At 36.7% G+C, this 21,093-nt stretch overlaps 1 protein-coding gene across 17 annotated transcripts in view; it reads left to right on the top strand.

The window, feature by feature from the left end:
- Window positions 1–21,093, top strand: part of CROT (carnitine O-octanoyltransferase) — a 57,863-nt gene that overhangs the window by 31,633 nt on the left and 5,137 nt on the right. For all 17 annotated transcript variants that reach the window (XM_077997111.1, XM_077997105.1, XM_028846117.2 and 14 more), the window contains 7 exons: window positions 2,707–2,790; window positions 2,870–2,977; window positions 3,208–3,338; window positions 17,694–17,817; window positions 18,684–18,762; window positions 18,848–18,941; window positions 19,057–19,176. In XM_077997111.1, the coding sequence (XP_077853237.1) occupies window positions 2,707–2,790; window positions 2,870–2,977; window positions 3,208–3,338; window positions 17,694–17,817; window positions 18,684–18,762; window positions 18,848–18,941; window positions 19,057–19,176 (740 nt within the window). The remainder of the gene's footprint in view (window positions 1–2,706; window positions 2,791–2,869; window positions 2,978–3,207; window positions 3,339–17,693; window positions 17,818–18,683; window positions 18,763–18,847; window positions 18,942–19,056; window positions 19,177–21,093) is intronic.

Genomic DNA, 21,093 nt, shown 5'->3' with positions numbered 1-21,093 from the left:
CTTTTCTCTTAACAGTATTTTCCTGTCTACTGATTCTGAAACTGACCTTAATACTCATGACACTTTTCCCCCTCTGACCACTTTCTTCCCTGATTTAAATAGTTTGATTGACCTATTGTTATATATGTAACTCGCAGTTATACTTTTCTAGCTTTTACCTAGTATTCTCATTTGAGAGTTGTGTTTCATTATATGTTAAATTGTTCAAATTGGATGTTATATTGTTACATAAGAGTAAATCAATCTCATCAAGAGTAACTCATCTTGCTTTCCGTCGCTCATTCCTAAGCCCACCAAAAAACACCTTTTGCTAAACTGATTTTTACTAATAGCACTGGTATCCTGCTGTTCACACAAATTCAGGATGAAAATAATTTTGATAATATTGTCTGTCTCTGAATAAAGAATACTGGGCTCATAATGAGCATATCTCTCAGCACAACTGAGGTGCTTTTCTATAGTGTGTGGACATGTTTTATGTGTGTGCATTAACATGCATATATTTATAAAATTGATCTGATTATCTCCACCTGATAATTTGCGTTAAATTCCATGGAGGTTTCCCTTCTAACCTAAGATGATTATAGACAGTGCAGTTTAACGTTTGTAAATCATCATTAGTGAAATACATATGCTGTAGGCCAGACATGGGAGCTTATGCCTATAATCCCAGCACTTTGGGAGACCAAGGTGGGAGGATTTGATTCCAGCAGTTCAACACCAGCTTGGGCAACATAGTGAGACCCCCATCTCTACAAAAAATAAAAAATGAGCTGGGCATAGTAATGCATACCTATACTCCCAACTACTTGGGAGGCTGAGGTGGGAGGATCACTTGAGCCTAGGAGGTCCAGGTTGCAGTGAGCCATGGTTGTACCACTGCACTCCCACCCAGGCAACAGAATAAGACCTTATCTCAAAAAAAAAAAAAGAAAAGAAAAAAACACTAAGTATATGTACTGTAAAATAAAGCTATTTTACCCTCAAGCCATGTTGCTGTTCCATAATTATAATTGTTTGAATATGTTCTTTTGTGATTATATTAATTCCATTTCCCTCATGTTTTATAATCCTGAAGTCAACTATGTTGTCTTCTCTATATTGTAGGCTTTATTGTAAGGCTTTGCAGAGGGTGCACAGAAGCACGTAAAAACTTTAGTTAATAATAACAGTAGTTACTAATTATTGCTGTGAGCCAGATCCTTAGTAAGTACAGTATAAGTGGCATAAAAATCATTTTTCACAGGATCTGTAGGTATGTATGCATTATCTCTACTGAGAAATGAGGCAGTTTAATTAGAAAGCAAAGTAACTTTCTTACTATTGCACAACTAGGAAGTAGTTTGAATTCAGAACCAAAGCCTACATTCTTAAACACTTTGTCAACACATATTGCCTCTGTGTAAGTGCAAGAAATGAAAGACAAAAATTATGTGAACAAATAAAGCATCAGGATAGCATTGGAATTTTATATGTTTTCTAACTTTTTTGAGATTATTAGGTTTCCATTAGGAGATGGGTGCTTAGAATTATAACTCAAAGAGACATCCTTCATTCTTGCTATTTCCTACTGGCTCCAGTAAAATAGTTGTAAAATGTCTTAAATGAAACAGTATATGTGATAATATCTGAAAATTCTTTGTAAAATTGTAAAGTACCACACAGTTGTGAGATACTGTTAGCAAATGGGTTTGTCAGTGACCTGTGAGTCTTGTCATGTGTGCTGTTGCTGGCAGATAAACTGCTCAGGCATCTTATACTGACCTCCCTCAAAAGCCTTTCCTGATGTAGTTGTTGCCTGGTAACAATAAATTGTGTTTATAGGCTCCACTGGGCCATGATACAGGCTACAGAGCTATAGCGTTAGGGTGACATTTAAGACACCTAATTACTCCTCTGAAACTGGGCCCATATCTTGAGACTTCCCTTCTTTCCCTCCCAAGCTCTCAGTGTCATGTTCAGATCATGAATGATATCTGTGTCTAATGTAAAGTAGTGACAGTCACAAGGAACCATCTGATGTAACTCTCATCTAAGGAACATGGGGAAAATGCGGGCAAAAACTTTGTTCTTCAATATAAATGATGGGAAAATTCACTAACTGCAATTTCTTTCTCTGAATATACCTGGCAAACCTGAAACACCCCTGTAACACCTAGCCTATCTTTCCCACATTTCCTAAACTGAGAATTATCACATCGGGACCCTTATATGTATAAAAAACACAAAATGGTTATGCTTTCTAATATTCACTAAGTGGCCTAAGTCCTTACCTAAAGAAGTTCATGCCCATCCCAAATGCTTTCAGATAGGCTGCCATCCCCAACTGCTTTTCCACCCCGTTCTTACAATTCCAGAACATCTTCGTATTGCATATATACACTTGCTTTGACTTCTAGTAAAAATAGCAATTAGTTTATCTAGATTGTTTATATGTTACTTTATACACTATACACCCTCATGACCCCAAGCCCCACCAGGAGCCCTACCAGGTGCTTCCAAATTTAAACAATTTTTTTTCCAAAAAATAAAATACAGCAGTTACTGAACCATAGGGAATCCTATATCTTATCATCAGGAGGTGAGGCATTTGAAGACTCTATGCTTTATTATCTGTTAAGAATAGACACAAAGTGAAAATAAAATACTGGGTCAAGTTTTAAGTTGACATAAAGTATTCAGAAATCTTGTGTGTTCTCATTGTAGCATGCCCCTTTTGATGCAATGGTTATGGTGAACATCAGTTATTATGTGGATGAGAAAATTTTTCAGAATGAAGGAAGATGGAAGGTAAGTTTGAATAAGTATTTCATCTTTTTTCTCCTAATAATTTTATAGATAAAATATTTTAAGTTGTTCCTATTTTCAGGGTTCAGAGAAGGTACGAGATATACCACTTCCAGAAGAGCTTATTTTCACTGTGGATGAGAAAGTATTAAATGACATCAGCCAAGCTAAAGCTCAGTATCTCAGGGAGGTATATTTTTCACTTTTCTCTTAAATAATCATGATTTTTTCTTTTAACAACCATGTGTAAAAATTTGGCTGTCATCCAAGCATGTCTGCACAAAAATTTAAAAATTGTGCCTTTAACACCTTTAATTCTTTATGTCTGGTGATTACTTTAATGCAGGTGATAATTTGGTTCTCTTTGGTGTATTCTCCTTAGATGATTTTTCACTGTTCTCATTTAATTCTTCTTGTTAGGCATCTGATCTACAGATTGCGGCTTATGCCTTTACATCTTTCGGCAAAAAGCTAACCAAGAACAAGATGCTTCACCCGGATACATTTATTCAGCTTGCACTTCAGCTGGCCTATTACAGACTTCATGGACGGTAAGGACCATTCAGTTTCTATTTTCACACTCTTGAAGTCCAAGGGTATATCTTTTTTGTAGCTGTTTCATCCTAACTCCTCAGTGTTTTTGCTCACTTTTTTCCCAGCTGGTACTGTGTCCTATTTGTACTTCTATCAATAGATTATTAGATTTCTGATCTGTGGTGGTTTCATAGTTTTTCCTTGTTACTTTATCACAGTATCCACTTGATGACTTTTGAAGTGTCTATTCTCATCTGAAAGAGGATTGGTCATTCTTTGGCATTCAGATCGCTTGGTTTTCTTGCAACGTCAGTTTTCTGATGGGTTCATGAAAAGTTGTGATTTTATAAATTATCCAGCCTTTACTCATTTTTAGATGTGACATTAATGTTGTGACTTCATACATCCTAAGAGGAAGTGGAAGTTCCTCAGTCTTGCTTTTTCATTGATAAATAAGTTATAATTGAACATACTTATCAGGTACATGTGTTTTTTTTGATACATGCATAAAATGTGTAATGGTCAAATCACGGTAATTGGGATATCCACTGCCTCAACCATTTATTATGTCTTTGTGTAGGGAATGTTCCAAGTCTTCTCTTCTAGGTATTTTGAAATATACAGCAAATTATTGTTAACTATAGTCAACCTACTGTGCTATCGAACACTAGAAGTTATTCCATCTAACTGTACCATTATACCCATTAGCTAGCTTTTCTTCATTCTCCTCTCCCCACATTCATCCCAATCTCTATTAACCACCATTTTACTGTCTATCTCCATGAGATCAATTTTTTAAACTCCCATATATAGGTGAGAACCTGCAATATTTGTCTTTGTATTTCTGGCTTATTTCATTAACAAAAAGTCATCCGGCCTTACCCATGTTGCTGCAAATAAAGAGATTTCATTCTTTTTTTTACATTGTGGCTGAGTAATATTCCATTGTATGTGTATATATATATATGTGTATATACATATGTGTGTGTGTATATATGTGTGTGTGTGTATATATATATATATATATCACATTTTCTTTCTTTCTTTTTTTTTTGAGTCAGAGTCTTGCTCTGTTGCCCAGGCTGGAGTGCAGTAGTGTAGTCTTGGTTCACTGCAACCTCCGCCTCCTGGGTTCAAGCAATTCTCCCTGCCTGAGTAGCTGGGATTACAGGTGCCCATTACCATGCCTGGCTAATTTTTATAGTTTTAGTAGAGATGGAGTTTCGCCATGTTGGCCAGGCTGGTCTCGAACTCCTGAGCTCAGGTGATCTGCGTGCCTTGGCCTCCCAAAATGCTGGAATTAGAGGTGTGAGCCACCACTCCCGGCCCACATTTTCTTTATCCATACATCTGTTGATGGACACTTAGGTTGATTCTATATCTTGACTATTGTAAATAATGCTGCAATAAACATTGGAGTGCAGATATCTCTTTGATATATTGATTTCCTTTCTCTTGGATATATACCTAGCAGTGGGATCATCAGATGGTAGAGTAGTTCTATTTTTTTAGTTTTGTGAGGCACTTTCAGACTGTTCGCCATAGTGGCTGTACTAATTTACTTTCCACCAATAGTGTATGAGGGTTCCCTTTTCTCCACATCCTTGCTAGCATCTGTTATTGCCTATCTTTTTGATAAAAGTCATTTTTAACTGGGGTGAAGTGATGTCTCATTGTAGTTTTAATTTGCATTTCCCTGATGATTAGTGATGTTGAGCATTTTTCATATACTTGTTGACTGTATGTCTTCTTTTGAGAAATGTCTATTAAGATCATTTGTCACCAGGTGCAGTGACTCACACCTGTAATCCCAGCTATTTGGGAGGCCGAGGTGGGCAGATCACCTGAGGTCAGGAATTTGAGACCAGCCTGGCCAACATAGTGAAACCCTGTCTCTACTAAAAATACAAAAATTAGCCTGATGTGGGGGCACATGTCTGTAACTCCAGCTACTCAGGAGGCTGAGGCGCGAGAATCCGTTGAACCTGGGAGGTGGAGGTTGCAGTGAGCTGAGACCGTACCACAGCAACTCCAGCCTGGGTGACAGAGCAAGACACTGTCTAACAACAACAACAACAAAAGATTATTTGTCCATTTTAAGTCAGATAAAAGTTCCTTATATATTCTGATTATTAATTTTTTATGAGATGGATAGTTTGCAGATATTTTCTGCCATTCTGGGGGTTGCCTCTTCACTTTGCTGATTGTTTCCTCTGCAGTGCAGAAGCTTTTTAACTTCATATGATCCCATTTGTCCATTTGTGCTTTAGCTTCCATGCTTGTGGGGTATTACTCAAGAAATATTTACCCAGTTCAGTGTCTTAGAGAACTTCCCCAATGTTTTCTTTTAGTAGTTTTATAGTTTCAGGTCTTATATTTAAGCTTTAATCCATTTTGATTTGAATTTTGTACCTGGTGAGAGATAGTGGTCTAGTTTCTTTCTTCTGCATATGGATATCCAGTTTTCACAGAGCCATTTATTGAAGAGCCTGTCCTTTCTCTAATGTGCCTTTGCTGAAAAGGAGATGCCTGTAAATACTTGGATTTATTTCTGGGTTCTCTATTCTGTTCCACTGATCTGTATATGTCTGTTTTTATGCCAGTAACATGCTGTTTTGTTTACTATAGTTTTGTGGTATATTTTGAAGTTAGGTAATACGATGCCTCAAGCTTTTTTTTTTTTTTTTTTTTTTTTTTTTTCCCCCTGAGATTACATTGACTATTCTGGGTCTTTTGTGGTTCCATATGAATTTTTGGATTTTTTCCTGCTATTTTTGTGAAGAATATCATTGGTATTTTGATAGGAATTGCATTGAATCTGTAGGTTGCTTTGGGTAGGATGGACATTTTAACAATATTAATTCTTCTAATTCATGAACATGGGCTGTCTTTCCATTTTTTGGTGTCCTCCCTCTTTCATCAGTGTCTTATAGTTTTCCTTGTATAGATTTTTTTTTTTTTACTTTTTTGGTTCAGTTGATTCCTAGGTATTTTATATTCTTTGTAGCTGTTGTAAATGGGATTGCTTTCTTAATTTGCTTTTCAGATTGTTTGCTTTTGGCATATAGAAATGCTACTGATTTTAATATGTTGATTTTATATCTTGCAACTTTACTGAATTTGTTTATCAGTCTAATGGCTGTTTGTTGGTGTCTTAAGTATTAGATCATGTCATCTGCAGACAGGACAATTTGACTTTTTCCTTTGTAATTTGAGCGCTCTTTATTTCATTCTCTTTTCTAATTGCTTTGAGTAGGACTTCCAACACTATGTTGCAAAAAAGTGGTGAAAGTAGGCATCTTTGTCATGTTCTAGATCTTAGAGGAAAGTCTTGCAATTTTTCCATGTTCAGTATGACGTTAGCTCTGGATTTGTCTGTTTTTTGTTTTTGTTTTTGTTTTTTTTGAGACCGAGTCTGGCTCTGTGGCCCAGGCTGGAGTGCAGTGGCGCAATCTCAGCTCACTGCAAGCTCCAGCTCCCGGGTTCACGCCATTCTCCTGCCTCAGCCTCCCGAGTAGCTGGGACTACAAGCGCCTGCCACCACGCCCGGCTAATTTTTTGTATTTTTAGTAGAGATGGGGTTTCACCTTGTTAGCCAGGATGGTCTCGATCTCCTGACCTCATGATCCGCCCGTCTCGGCCTCGCAAACTGCTGGGATTACAGGCTTGAGCCACCGCGCCCGGCCAGCTCTGGATTTGTCATATGTGGCTTTTATTGTTTTGATGTATATTTCTTCTTTACTGAGTTTGTTGAAATTTTTTTTTATCATGAAGGTATGTTTAATTTTATCAAATGCTTTTTCAGCATCTATTGAAATGATGATATGGTTTTTGTCCTTTATTCTGTTGATGTGATGTATCATGCTTATTAATTTGCATATGTTGAACCATCTGAATCCCACCTAATCATGGTGAATGATCTTTTTAATGTGCTATTAAGTTCAGTCTGCTAGTATTTTGTTGAGGATTTCTGTATCTGTGTTCATCTGGGAGGGATACTGCTCTGTAGTTTACTTCTTTAGTTGTGTCCTTTTCTGGTTTTGGTATTAGGATAATGCTGTCTTCATAGAATGAGATTGAAAATATTCTGTCCTCTTCACGTTTTTGGAATAGTTTGAGTATAATTGGTATTAGTTCTTTTTTAAAATGTTTATTAGAATTCAGCAGTGAAGCCATCAGGTCCTAAGCTTTTTCTTGATGGGAGACTTTTTATTGCTTCAATCACATTACTTGTTATTGGTCTGTTTAGGTTTTCTGTGTCTTTATATTTCAATCTTAGGTTGTATGTGTCCAGGAATTTATCCATTCCTTCTAGGTTTTCCAATTTGTTGGTATATAGTTACTCATAATAGTGTCTAATGATCCTTTATATTTCTGTGGTATTGGTTACCATATCTCATTTCATCTCTGAATTAATTTATTTGAGTCTTTTCTTTTTTCCTTATTCTACCTACAGGTTTGTCAATATTGTTTATCTTGTCAAAAAATTAACTTTTGCAGCTCTTGTAAAAGTTCAGAATGCTTACTGTTGTGGACTGGGAGTGTCTACAACAAAAGGATACCCTGGCAGCGTGGGAAGGCTGGCTAGGGCTTCATAGCCTCATGGACTCATGGAGCATGCTTCCAAACCATGATACTGCTGAACAGCCTCTCTGGTTTGGTGTCTTTTTTGGCTGAGATGAAGAGTATCACTGAGTTTTGTTCATTGGGGATTGCTAACCCCGTCTCTACCCATTGTCTTTGGCTGCCTTTAGGATTTTTTTTTTTACCCTATAGGCAAAGATGCTTCCCTTAGGTTGAAGCAGGAATGATTTTTCTGTGAAAGAACCCAACATGGAGATAAAGATGTCTGTCTGCCTTTATCTGACTTCTTTCAGTGTAGTATTGTGAGTCCATGGGAGTTTTTCCACATGCGGCCCAGCAGCTTGAGGGCGGGGTGTTGTGGATGGAGTAGTCTGTTTCTCTAACCTTCTGCTTGAAGTTTTTTGCTTTTCTCTGGCCCCCCAGGATCATCACAGCCTCCGTTTTGGTTTCTGGGATGCTCGTGAGGGTAATTGGTACTGGATAGTTGTTTTGGTTTTCTGTGGGGAAGAGTAAAGCCAGATTGCTTCTACTCTGCCATTGTGGTAACATGACTCCTCTCAGTTTTGCTTTTTTATCAAGTCTGAGAATATCTGTCTTTAAATATGTTATTTAGATCATTAAATTCAGTATAATTATCTAAATTTGTGTTTAAGTCTACCATCTTACTCTCTATTTTCTAGTTATCCCATCTGTTCTTTTTTCTTTCTCTTTTGAATTTTTAGAGCTTTAAAAAAATTGCTTCATTTTATTTCCAACATCAACTATACTTCTTTTTTTTTGTACAATTGACCCTTCAACATCTTGGAGGTTAGGGGTCCCCAAGCCCCCAGTGCATTAGAAAGTCCAAGTGTGAATTTTGACTCCCCCAAAATTACTAATAGCCTACTATTGATCAGAAGTCTTACCAATAACATAAACAATTAACACACATTTTGTATGTATTATATATTGTATTCTTACAAAAAAGTAAACTAGAGAAAGGAAAATTTTGTTAAGAAAATCATGAGGAGGCTGGGCGTGGTGGCTGACACCTGTGTAATCTCAGCACTTTGGGAGGCTGAGGCAGGCATATCACTTGAGGTCAGGAGTTCGAGACTAGCCTGGCCAACATGGTAAAACCCCATCTCTATGGCAAATACAAAAATTTGGGTATTGTGGTGCATACCTGTAATTCCAGCTACTCGGGAGGCTGAGACAGGAGAATTGCTTGAACCCAGGAGGTAGATGTTGTAGTGAGCCGAGATCATGCCACTGCACTTCAGCCTGGGCGACAGAGGAAGACTTTGTCTCAAAAAAAAGAAAAAAGAAAAAGAAAATCATAAGGAGGAGAAAATATATTTACTGTTCATTAAGTGGCTCATCATAAAGGTCTGTAGCCTCATCTTCACCTTGAGTTAGGCAGAGGAGGAGTAGGAAGATGAGGGTTTGGTCTTGCTTTCTCAGGGGTAGCAGCAGTGGAAGAAAATTCCCATTTAAGTGGACCCACACAGTTTAAACCTTCGTTGTTCACAGATAACTGTAGTTGCACTAGGGTTTACAAAATACTTTTTTAAAAATCATACTCTACACAGTCAAATAATATTTTCCATTTTAAGTATGATGTAAGAACCTTAAAATAGAATGCCTCCATTTCCTTCTCCTATTCTTTGTGCTGCTGTCATACATTGTACTTCTACATGTGTTATAAACACAATCCCCTTTAATATATTTGTTAAACAATTAATTTTTAATGTGATAAAATATATATAACAAAATTTGCCATTTTAAACATTTTTAAGTATATAATACAGTGGCATTAATTACATTCATAATGTTTTACAGTTTTCACCACTATTTTCAAAATTTTTTCATCACCACAAACAGAAATTCTGTGCCCCGTCAGCAATAACTTTCCCATTCCTCAGTTCCTGGTTACCTCTATTCTCTTTGTCTCTATGAATTTGCCTGATCTAGATATTTCGAATAAGTGGAATCTTACTTATCCTTTTGTGTCTGGTTTATTTCACCTAGGATAATATTCTCAAGGTTCATCCATGTTGTAGAATCAAAACATCATTCCTATTTATGGCCAAATAACATTCCATTATTGGATGTACACCACATTTTGTTTATCCATTCATTTGTTGATAGATACTTATGTTGTTTCCACCTTTGGGCTATTGTGAATAATGCTGCTATGATCATTTATATGCAAGTATCTGTTTCAGTCCCCATTTTCAAGTCTTTTGAGGAGTGGAATTGCTGGTTTGTATGATAATTCTTTAACTTTTTGAGGAACTGAGGAACTGCAAAATATTTTCCATGGTAGCTGTAACATTGTACATTTCAATGTCCTTGCCAACACTTATTTTCCCATTTAAAAAAAATTATAACTCTCCTAGTCATTTGTGAAGTGGCATAACTCCTTGTGGTTTTGATTTATAATTCTGTAACGACTTATGATGTTGAGTATCTTTTCATGCTTTTTCATTGGTCATTTATTTATCTTCTTTGGTAAAATGTCTATTCAAGTCTTTCACATGTTTGTTAATTGGGTTGTTTCTCTTTTTGTTTGAGAATTGTAGAAGTTCTTTATGTTTTCTAGATATGAAACCCTCATCACATATATGACTTGCAAATATTTTCACCCATTGTGCGGGTTGTCTTTTTTTTTTTATTATACTTTAAGTTCTAGGGTACATGTGCACAACATGCAGGTTTGTTACATAATACGTGTGCCATATTGGTGTGCTGCACCCATTAACTCGTCATTTACATTACGTATATCTCCTAATGCTATTTCCTCTCCCCTCCCCCCACCTCACGACAGGTCCCGGTGTGTGATGTTCCCCTTCCTGTGTCCAAGTGTTCTCATTGTTCAGTTCCCTCCTATGAGTGAGAACATGCGGTGTTTGGTTTTCTGTTCTCGCGATAGTTTGCTGAAAATGATGGTTTCCAGCTGCATCCATATCCCTACAAAGGACAGGAACTCATCCTTTTTTATGGCTGCATAGTATTCCATGGTGTATGTGTACCACATTTTTTTAATCCAGTCTGTCATTGATGGACATTTGGGTTGGTTCCAAGTCTTTGCTATTGTGAATAGTGCTGCAATAAACATACGTGTGCATGTGTCTTTATAGCAGCATGATTTATGATCCTTTGGGTATATACCCAGTAATGGGATCGCAGGGTCAAATGGTATTTCTAGTTCTAGATCCTTGAGAAATCGCCACACTGTCTTCTACAATGGTTGAAGTAGTTTACAGTCCCACCAACAGTGTAAAAGTGTTCCTATTTCTCCACATCCTTTCCAGCACCTGTTGTTTCCTGACTTTTTAATGATCACCATTCTAACTGGTGTGAGATGGTTTCTCATTGTGGTTTTGATTTGCATTTCTTTGATGGCGAGTGATGATGAACATTTTTTCATGTGTCTGTTGGCTGCATAAATGTCTTTTTTTGAGAAGTGTCTGTTCATATCCTTTGCCCAATTTTTGATGGGGTTGTTTGTTTTTTTCTTGTAAATTTGTTTGAGTTATTTGTAGGTTCCGGATATTAGCCCTTTGTCAGTTGAGTAGATTGCAAAAATTTTCTCCCAGTCTATAGGTTGCCTGTTCACTCAGATGGTAGTTTCTTTTGCTGTGCAGATGCTCTTTAGTTTAATTAGACCCCATTTGTCAATGTTGGCTTTTGTTGTCATTGCTTTTGGTGTTTTAGACATAAAGTCCTTGCCCATGCCTATGTCCTGAATGGTATTGCCTAGGTTATCTTCTAGGGTTTTTATGGTTTTAGGTCTAACATTTAAGTCTCTAATCCATCTTGAATTAATTTTTGTATAAGGTCTAAGAAGGGATCCAGTTTCAGCTTTCTACCTATGGCTAGCCAGTTTTCCAAGCACCATTTCTTAAATAGGGAATCCTTTCCCCATTTCTTGTTTTTGTGAGGTTGGTCAAAGATCAGATGGTTGTAGATGTGTGGTGTTATTTCTGAGGGCTCTGTTCATTGGTCTATATCTCTGGTTTGGTACCAGTACCATACTGTTTTGGTTACTGTAGCCTTGTAGTATAGTTTGAAATCAGGTAGCATGATGCCTCCAGCTTTTTTCTTTTGGCTTAGGATTGTCTTGGCTATGCAGGCTTTTTTTTTTTTTTTTTTTGGTTCCATATGAAATTTAAAGTAGTTTTTTCCAATTCTATGAAGAAAGTCATTGGTAGCTTAATGGGGATGGCATTGAATCTATAAATTACCTTGGGCAGTATGGCCATTTTCATGATATTGATTCTTCCTATCCATAAGCATGGAATGCTCTTCCGTTTGTTTGTGTCCTCTTTTATTTCATTGAGCAGTGATTTGTAGTTCTCCTTGAAGAGGTCCTTCACATCACTTGTAAGTTGGATTCCTAGGTATTTTATTCTGTTTGAAGCAATTGTGAATGGGAGTTCACTTATGATTTGGCTCTCTGTTTGTCTGTTATTGGTGTATAAGAATGCTTGTGATTTTTGCACATTGATTTCGTATCCTGAGACTTTGCTTAAGTTGCTTATCAGCTTAAGGAGATTTTGGGCTGAGACGATGGGGTTTTCTAAATATACAATCATGTCATCTGCAAATAGGGACAATCTGACTTCTTTTTTCCTAATTGAATACCCTTTATTTCTTTCTCCTGCCTGACTGCCCTGGCCAGAACTTCCAACACTATGTTGAATAGGAGTGGTGAGAGAGGGCATACCTGTCTTGTGCCAGTTTTCAAAGGGAATGCTTCCAGTTTTTGCCCATTCAGTATGATATTGGCTGTGGGTTTGTCATAAATAGCTCTTATTATTTTGAGCTACGTTCCATCAATACCGAATTTATTGAGAGTTTTTGGCATGAAGCACTGTTGAATTTTATCAGAGGCCTTTTCTGCATCTATTGAGATAATCATGTGGTTTTTGTCTCTGGTTCTGTTTATATGCTGGATTACGTTTATTGATTTGCATATGTTGAACCAGCCTTGCATCCCAGGGATGAAGCCCACTTGATCCTGGTAGATAAGCTTTTTGATATGCTGCGGATTTAGTTTGCCAGTATTTTATTGAGGATTTTTGCCTCGAAGTTCATCAGGGATATTGGTCTAAAATTCTCTTATTTTGTTGTGTCTCTGCCAGGCTTTGGTATCAGGATGATGTTGGCCTCATAAAATCAGTTAGGGAAGATTCCCTCTTTTTCTATTGATTGGAATAGTTTCAGAAGGAATGGTACCAGCTCCTCCTTGTAGGTGGTTGTCTTTTTTTGCTGTCATAATAGTATCCTTTGATGTACAAAATTTTAAGTTTTTATGAAGTTCATCTATTTTTTTCTATTGTTGCTTGTGCTTTTGATGTCATACACAGGAAATCATTGCCAAATTCAGTGTCATGAAGTCTTTTCCCTGTGTTTTCCTCTAATATTTTTATAATTTTAGCTATTACTTTAGGTCTTTGACCCATTTTTGAGTTAATTTTTGTATATGGTGTAAGGTAAGGATCTGTATTGGAGTTCTTCAGAAAAGCAGAACCAATAGGCTTTTACACATATTGAATTTTACACTTGATAGACTACAGTATCATGTAAATACAACTTTTGTATATACTGGGAAACCAAAAAATTTGTGTTACTCTTTTTATTGCAATATTCACTTTACTGCGATGATCTGGAACTGAGCTTGCCATATCTGTGAGGTATGCCTGTAGATGGATCCATGTTTTTTCAGGCTTTTTCAGTCCAGTCTACCAATCTCTTTCTTTGATTGGAGAGTTACATTTGAAATTATTTACATTTGAAATAATTACTGATAAGATAATAAAACATATAACTGATAATAAAACATATCACTTTAGGTCTTATATTGTTTTTGTTCCTTAATTACTCTATTACTACTCTTTTTATTGAATTTTTTAGTATGCCATTTTGATTTCTTTATTAGTTTTCTTCAGTGGAGTCAGGCTTGCCTATCCTTGTAGTCCTGTGTTGATGTCTATGCATTTAAATAAGTCACTTCCAGTTTTTATGGACTTGTTTCAGCAGGTAAGGACTTTCTCCTGCCTGGTCCCTGGGTGGACAGGACTGCCTCCAGAGCTACAGTTGAGTGGGGCTGCAGCCAAGTCATGGGACTGCTTATGTATTAGATAGTCAGCAGGCTGTTATGAGAATACAGGTTGGCATGGCTCCTGCCTGGTCTCTGGACAGATGGGACTGTCTCTAGGACTACCATTGAGTAGGACTGGAGCTGGGTTAAAGGGCTGCTTCTGTGTCCACAGTCAAATGCACAGTTTTGGTGGGTCTATTCCTGGGGAGCAGGTAGGTGTGATACCTTCCAGGTCCCTAAACAGATGGGACTTCCTCCAAGACTACACAGACAAGCAGGCCTGGAGCCAAGACTCCAAGGTACCTCACTTCAAAGAGCTGCTCTTCTCTCCAGATCTTGGCCCTCATATTCTGGCTGCTTTAACAGTTGCCCAAATTAATTTATAGATTCAATGCTATCTCCATCAATCTACCACTGACTTTCTTCACAGAATTAAAATAAAAACTACTTTAAATTTCATATGGAACCAAAAAAGAGCCTGTATAGCCAAAACAATCCTAAGCAAAAAGAAAAAAGCTGGAGGCATCATGCTGCCTGACTTCAAACTATACTACAAGGCTACAGTAACCAAATAGCATGGTACTGGTACCAACACAGATATATAGACCAATGCAACAGAATAGAGGCCTCAGAAATAATGCCACATATCTACAACCATCTGATCTGTAACAAACCTGAGAAAAACAAGCAATGGGGAAAGAATTTCCTATTTAATAAATGGTGTTGGGAAAACTGGCTATCCATTGCAGAAAACTGAAACTGGACCCCTTCCTTACACCTTATACAAAAATTAACTCAAGATGGATTAAAGACTTAAATGTAAGACCTAAACCCATAAAAACTCTATAAGAAAACCTAGGCAATACCATTCAGGACATAGGCATGGGCAAAGACTTCATGACTAGAACACCAAAATCAATGGCAACAAAGGCCAAAATTGACAAATGGGGTCTAATTAAACTAAAGAGCTTCTGCACAACAAATGAAACTACCATCAGAGTGAACAGGCAACCTACAGAATGGGAGAAAAATTTTGCAATCTAACCACCTGACAAAGGGCTAATATCCAGAATCTACAGGGAACTTAAATAAATTTACAAGAAAAAAACAACCGTACCAAAAAGTGGGTGAAAGATAGGAACAGACACTTCTCGAAAGAAGACATTTATGTAGCCAACAAACATGAAAAAAAGCTGATCATCATTGGTCATTAGAGAAATGCAAATCAAAATCACAATGAGATACCATCTCATGCCAGTTAGAATGGTGATCATTAAAAAGTCAGGAAACAACAGATGCTGGAGAGCATGTGGAGAAATAGGAATACTTTTACACTGTTGGTGGGAGCGTAAATTAGTTCAACCGTTGTGGAAGACAGTGTGGCAATTCCTCAAGGATCTGGAACCAGAAATACCATTTGATCCAGCAATCCCAGTATATACCCAAAGGATTATAAATCATTCTACTATAAAGATACATGCACACATATGTATATTGCAGCACTTTTCACAATAGCAAAGACTTGGAACCAACTCAAGTGCCCATCAATGGTAGACTAGATAAAGAAAATGTGGCGCATATATGCCATGGAATACTATGCAGCATAAAAGAGGATGAGTTCATGTCCTTTGCAGGGACATGGATGAAGCTGGAAACCATCATTCTTAACAAACTAACACAGGAACAGAAAACCAAACACCGCATGTTCTCACTCATAAGTGGGAGTTGAACAATGAGAATACATGGACACAGGAAGGAGAACATCACACACTGGGGGCTGTCATGGGGTGGGGACCTAGGGGAGGGATGGCATTAGGAGAAATGCCTAATGTAGATGATGGGTTGATGGGTGCAGCAAACCAACATGGCACATGTATACCTATGTAATGAACCTGCACATTCTGCACATGTATCCCAGAACTTAAAAGTATAATAAAAAAAAATTCTGCAAAGCCTTCAAATAGATGTTTTTTGAGTCCAGTTTTTGTTTTTGTTCCTAGCATTAAGACTGCCTTGCTACAAACTAGCTCATCATAGCTGGCGTTGGAAATTTCACATAGTATTTTTTTTTATACAGAAGATATGTTCAAATGAGGTTCCAAATAAATTTTACACATTGCATTTGATTGATACGCCTCTTAAGTCCTTTTTAAATATAGGAATCTTTTTCCTACCTTTCTCTTACTGTATTTGATTTGATGAAGAAACTGGGTCATTTATCCTGTAGAGTTTTCTGAATTTTCCTGATTGTAGTCCCATGTTGATATTTAACATGTTGCTCAGTCTCCTGTATGTCTTATAAACTGGTAGTCAGAGCTAGAGGATTGATAATAAGCATCACTTCTTATTTTGGTTATGTTTTACAATAATAAATAGTTAATGCTCTTTGTTTTCTACTCCATAGTTTAAGATTGAGGTGTGTTTACTTGTCAGCCAGCATCTATTATAAAAAGTTTGCTCCCTGAATTTCTTTACCTAACATTTTAATAGTCATTGAAGATCATTGCTAAGATGCATTATTTCATTTGAGGTTACAGTGGTAATATTTTGTTACTAATTTTTACTGCTTTTATTTTTGTTTTCCTGCAAGAATGTTATTTCAGTGCTATTTAAAAATATTATTCACACTTTCTCCTTCACACTTTGAAGAGATACCATTTCACTCCAGAGACAGAAACACTGAAGAGACTTGAAAACTGTTTGAGTCCTCTTAGTACCCACATCACAGACTTTTCCCTCTCACTTTATTTGATCTCTTTGACTCCAAATTCTAACCAACAAGAAAGTAAGAGAGTTTTATACCTAAAATTGCTATATCATTCTCCAACCCAGGAAAACAGATATCACTTTGGGGAACTTCTTAAATTATACTTCTACTTTATTCTAGTCCTTCGTGTTCTATATGGAGGCACTAAAGGTCAAGGACTCTGTGTTACCTATTTCTGTATAATAAATTACCCCAAAATGTAGTGGCTTAAAACACATGCATTTTTTATATCACATATTTTATGGATCAGTAATTTTATATCACAATGTTGTGGGTCATTTTTTTTGTGATACAGCTTAGTTGAGTACCTCTGACTTAATTAAGGTTTTTCATGAGGTTGTAGTCAGTATCAGCCAAGGCTGTTGTCATCTGCTCTCCTGAGGGTAGGTCCACTTCTCACCTCACCCACGGGAACTAATAGGATTTGGTTCCTCCCTAGCTGTTGTCCAGAGGGCCGTCCTCAGTTTTCTGCCACTAGGGCTCTCCATCGGGCAGCCTCAGCATGGCAGCTGACTTTCTTCAGATGAGAAATAAGAGAACAAGAGAGACCTCTCTTTGTAACCTAATTTCAGATGTGATATCCCATCTCTTGTGCTGTACTCTTTCCATTAGATGCAAGTCACTGTCTAGCCTGCGCTCAAAAGTGAGGGGTTACAGCAGAGCATAAATACCAGGAGGCAGGAATGACAGGGGCCATCTTAGAGGCTGTAGTGTATACCTGACAGCAGCCATGCCTTTGAAACAGTCCACATTATCAGAGTACTTTTTGCTCTTTGGTATTGAAAATAGCCTCTTTTTTATTGAAAGTCTCCAACCTATCTGTGTTAAAGGGCTTACTCTCTGAACAAAGCTAGCTTTATTAGGCAACTATATCTGTAATGATATTAGAACATTTTATTTCTTATGATACACTCTTTTAATTTTTTCTTGTAGCCCTGGTTGTTGCTATGAAACAGCTATGACAAGATATTTTTATCATGGCCGTACAGAGACTATGCGGTCATGCACAGTTGAAGCAGTCAGGTGGTGCCAGTCCATGCAGGATCCTTCTGTCAGTGTGAGTATTGGAAAAGAAAAAACGCACAAGATTTGTTTAATTGTTCTAAAGGAACTGTGGTCTTTGAGTAACTAATTTCTTTGCTTCAGTTTTCCTGGATCATTAAAATACTTTGAGACATCTTTTTGAGGTTTTTAAAGCATTTGTTCATTCACCAGTTAAGTGTGTACTTCTTGGAAAGACTAAGAAACAGGGAAGGCGGGAAAAGGACCCCGTTTGTGTTAATTTCTAGGCAAAGCGTCTTCAGTACTTTAGGTATTTCAGGACTTCTTATTTACCTTTAGAACAACACTAATAAAGTGCAGAAGTTCCAAGGTGCCATTAAAAAGGAAGGTTTTCTTGATATGGTTGAATGTTTTTGAAATCACAGATTCTTGTTTCATATACTGGAACCAGGACAGTTGTATGCTTTGTTTCATACTCTTTTTTTTGAAGCATTTAGACAACAGCAAATTTCCTTCTCACTGTTATTTTAGTATTATATTTGTTTCTTTAGTTTTGCTAGATGTGGTTATATATGAGTGCCTGTATCTTAATTTTATAGAACTGTTTTATTGTCATTTGTTTAGTTATGCTTCCATTTTTGAAATCTTGCTTCTATCTTTATACTTGTTAATGTCACTTCAGTGCTGCCCACAAGTTCATAGTTTCCTATTCCAGGAAAGAAATAAGAAGTAGGACATACAGGGAAGAACAGGCGATAGAATAACTGAGGGAAAGATATAGCAGTATGTATTATAGATCTTCCTAGAAATCTTCTTTCCTCTGCCAAATTACCCAAATCCTAATTACAATGAGCTTAGGATTTTTTTCTAGTTGGGTTTTGCACAGTGTGTTATTGAAGTGTCTCTCGGTTTTTAATACAGCTTCATGAGCGGCAGCAAAAGATGTTACAAGCTTTTGCAAAGCATAATAAAATGATGAAAGATTGTTCAGCTGGAAAAGGTACTTATGTTAAAATTTTTCTGACTAAAAAATCTCTCATGGTGAAAAATTTTTTTCTAACTTTAGATTTGGGATTTCATTGCAGGATTTGATCGTCACCTTTTAGGTCTCTTACTCATAGCGAAAGAGGAAGGTCTTCCTGTTCCAGAACTCTTTACGGACCCACTTTTTTCCAAAAGGTAATATAGTGTAGTATTTAACAACTTCATCAATTTTTTTATATGTTAAATGCGTTTTAGAAACAATATAAGCATCTGTAGGCCTAGTAAAATGTCCTTTTATTGTGCCACACAGCGGAGGAGGTGGAAATTTTGTTCTCTCAACAAGTCTGGTTGGCTATTTACGAGTCCAGGGAGTGGTAGTTCCCATGGTACACAATGGTTATGGATTTTTCTACCACATCAGAGATGACAGGTGAGGCTTCTCTTTTTTATTTGTACAGTGCTATAGAGTAAGAAAGGTATTACTTTTGTTATTTAAATGCCTTTCCTACACGGTGATTCTTATATTGCCATCTGTCACTTGCTACATAAGTATCTGTTTTTTCCACTTAGGCATTTAATGCATATTCATGTTTCTCTGTCCTGCTTTTGAGACACTTGTCAGATCAGTCCCTTAGGTGTTTTTATGCAGAACACTGTTTCAGGTCGATTCAGCAATCATATCATCATCCTCAAAATCAGTATACCCGTGAACATATTTGGTTTGTACAAGGTATTTTATAGTAAGCTCAGATAAAATGTTTAAATATATGGTGGTTCATGTAGTCATAGACAATATTAATGAGATAGAGAAAAGAGATTGGGTAAATTATACTTTTTAAAACATGTTTTACCAATTCAGATGCAGTTCATTTGGGCTGTGTGGAGTCTGACTTATGTTTATGGAAAGAATGAGAACGAAAAGATCAAAACCCAGTATAAAAAAGAGTGGTGGAAAACAAAATAAAATGAAAGTGATAGCAAGGCTTGTAAGGTCCTTATTTATAGTCTGGCAGTCTCTTTACAGGGGACCTTTCAAAGCATAGTTGGTTTCGTAAAAATTATGTGGCTACGTTTAGCACTATGTGAATAAGAAGAGGGAAGGCTTGGAGGCACTGCGGATAGAATGTGAAAAATTGGAATGGTAATATGCATGACATATTTCAGTTTCTCATACAATTGACCCTCAAACAACATGGGTTTGAACTGCATGGATACACTTATATGCAGATTTTAAATAAATGAGAAAATTTTTTAGAGATTGAGATAATTTGAAAAAAACTCAAAACTGTGTAGCTTAGAAATATCCAAAAACTAAAGTATTCATGAATGCATAAAATATATAAAGATACTCATCTATTTCATCATTTACTACCATAAAATATATACAAATCTACTATAAAAAATTAAAATTTTTCAAAATGTATGAACAGAAGCCCTTATAGACTTTATGTGGGGCCATTTGGAGTCGAGAGAAATGTAAACAAATGTAAAGATGCAGTTTTCAGTCATAATTGCATAAAATTAATTGTGGTACATACTGTACTACTATAATAATTTTGTAGTCACCTCATGTTGCTATTGTGGTAAGCTAAAGATTAGTTGCAAGTATCTCCTTAAGATGTTATATAATGCTAGTCATCTCTGCATAAGCAGTTTGTCTCTTTAGTGGATCACAAAAAGTGATCTTTCGTGGTTCTATTCTCATGTATTTTTCATTGTGGGTAGTACAGTATTATAAACATTGAATAATACCATGGGACCCATATGTAGTGCTTCTAGTAATACTGGAAGTGCTCCCAAGAAGCAGAGAAAAGTCATGATATTACAATAAAGAGTTGATTGCTTGATAAGTATGATAGATTGAGATCTGTAGCTGCATTTGCCCATCATTTCAACATAAATAAATCTAGTATGAGTACCATTAAAAAAAAAAAAGGAAATTTGTGAAGCTGTTGCTGCAGCTACACCGGCAGGCATTAAAACTTTGCCCTTTTTGCAAAATACCTTTTGATCTCCAATTTAAAATGCAGCTTTTTTTGTGGGTACAGGATTGCTATAAAAAGCCATACCTATGGACTCTACTATGATTCTAGAAAAAGCAAAGTTACTATATGACAACTTTAAAGGAAGGTGAAGGATCTAAAGCTGGAGAATTTAATGCCAGCAAAGGATAGTTTGATAATTTTAGAAAGAGGTTTGGCTTTAAAAATGTCAAGATAACAGGAGAAGTAGAGGCAGCAGACAAGTTCCCAGACACCATTAAGAAAATCACTGAGGAGAAAGGATATCTGCCTGAACAGGTTTTTAATGCAGACAAATGTGCCCTATTCTGGAAAAAAAAAATGCC

The sequence above is a fragment of the Macaca mulatta genome, chromosome 3 (assembly GCF_049350105.2).
Source record: "Macaca mulatta isolate MMU2019108-1 chromosome 3, T2T-MMU8v2.0, whole genome shotgun sequence".
In the NCBI taxonomy this organism is placed as follows: Eukaryota; Metazoa; Chordata; class Mammalia; order Primates; family Cercopithecidae; genus Macaca; species Macaca mulatta.
Note: the sequence above shows the minus strand (reverse complement) of the source record. Positions and strands in the feature narration are given on the sequence as shown.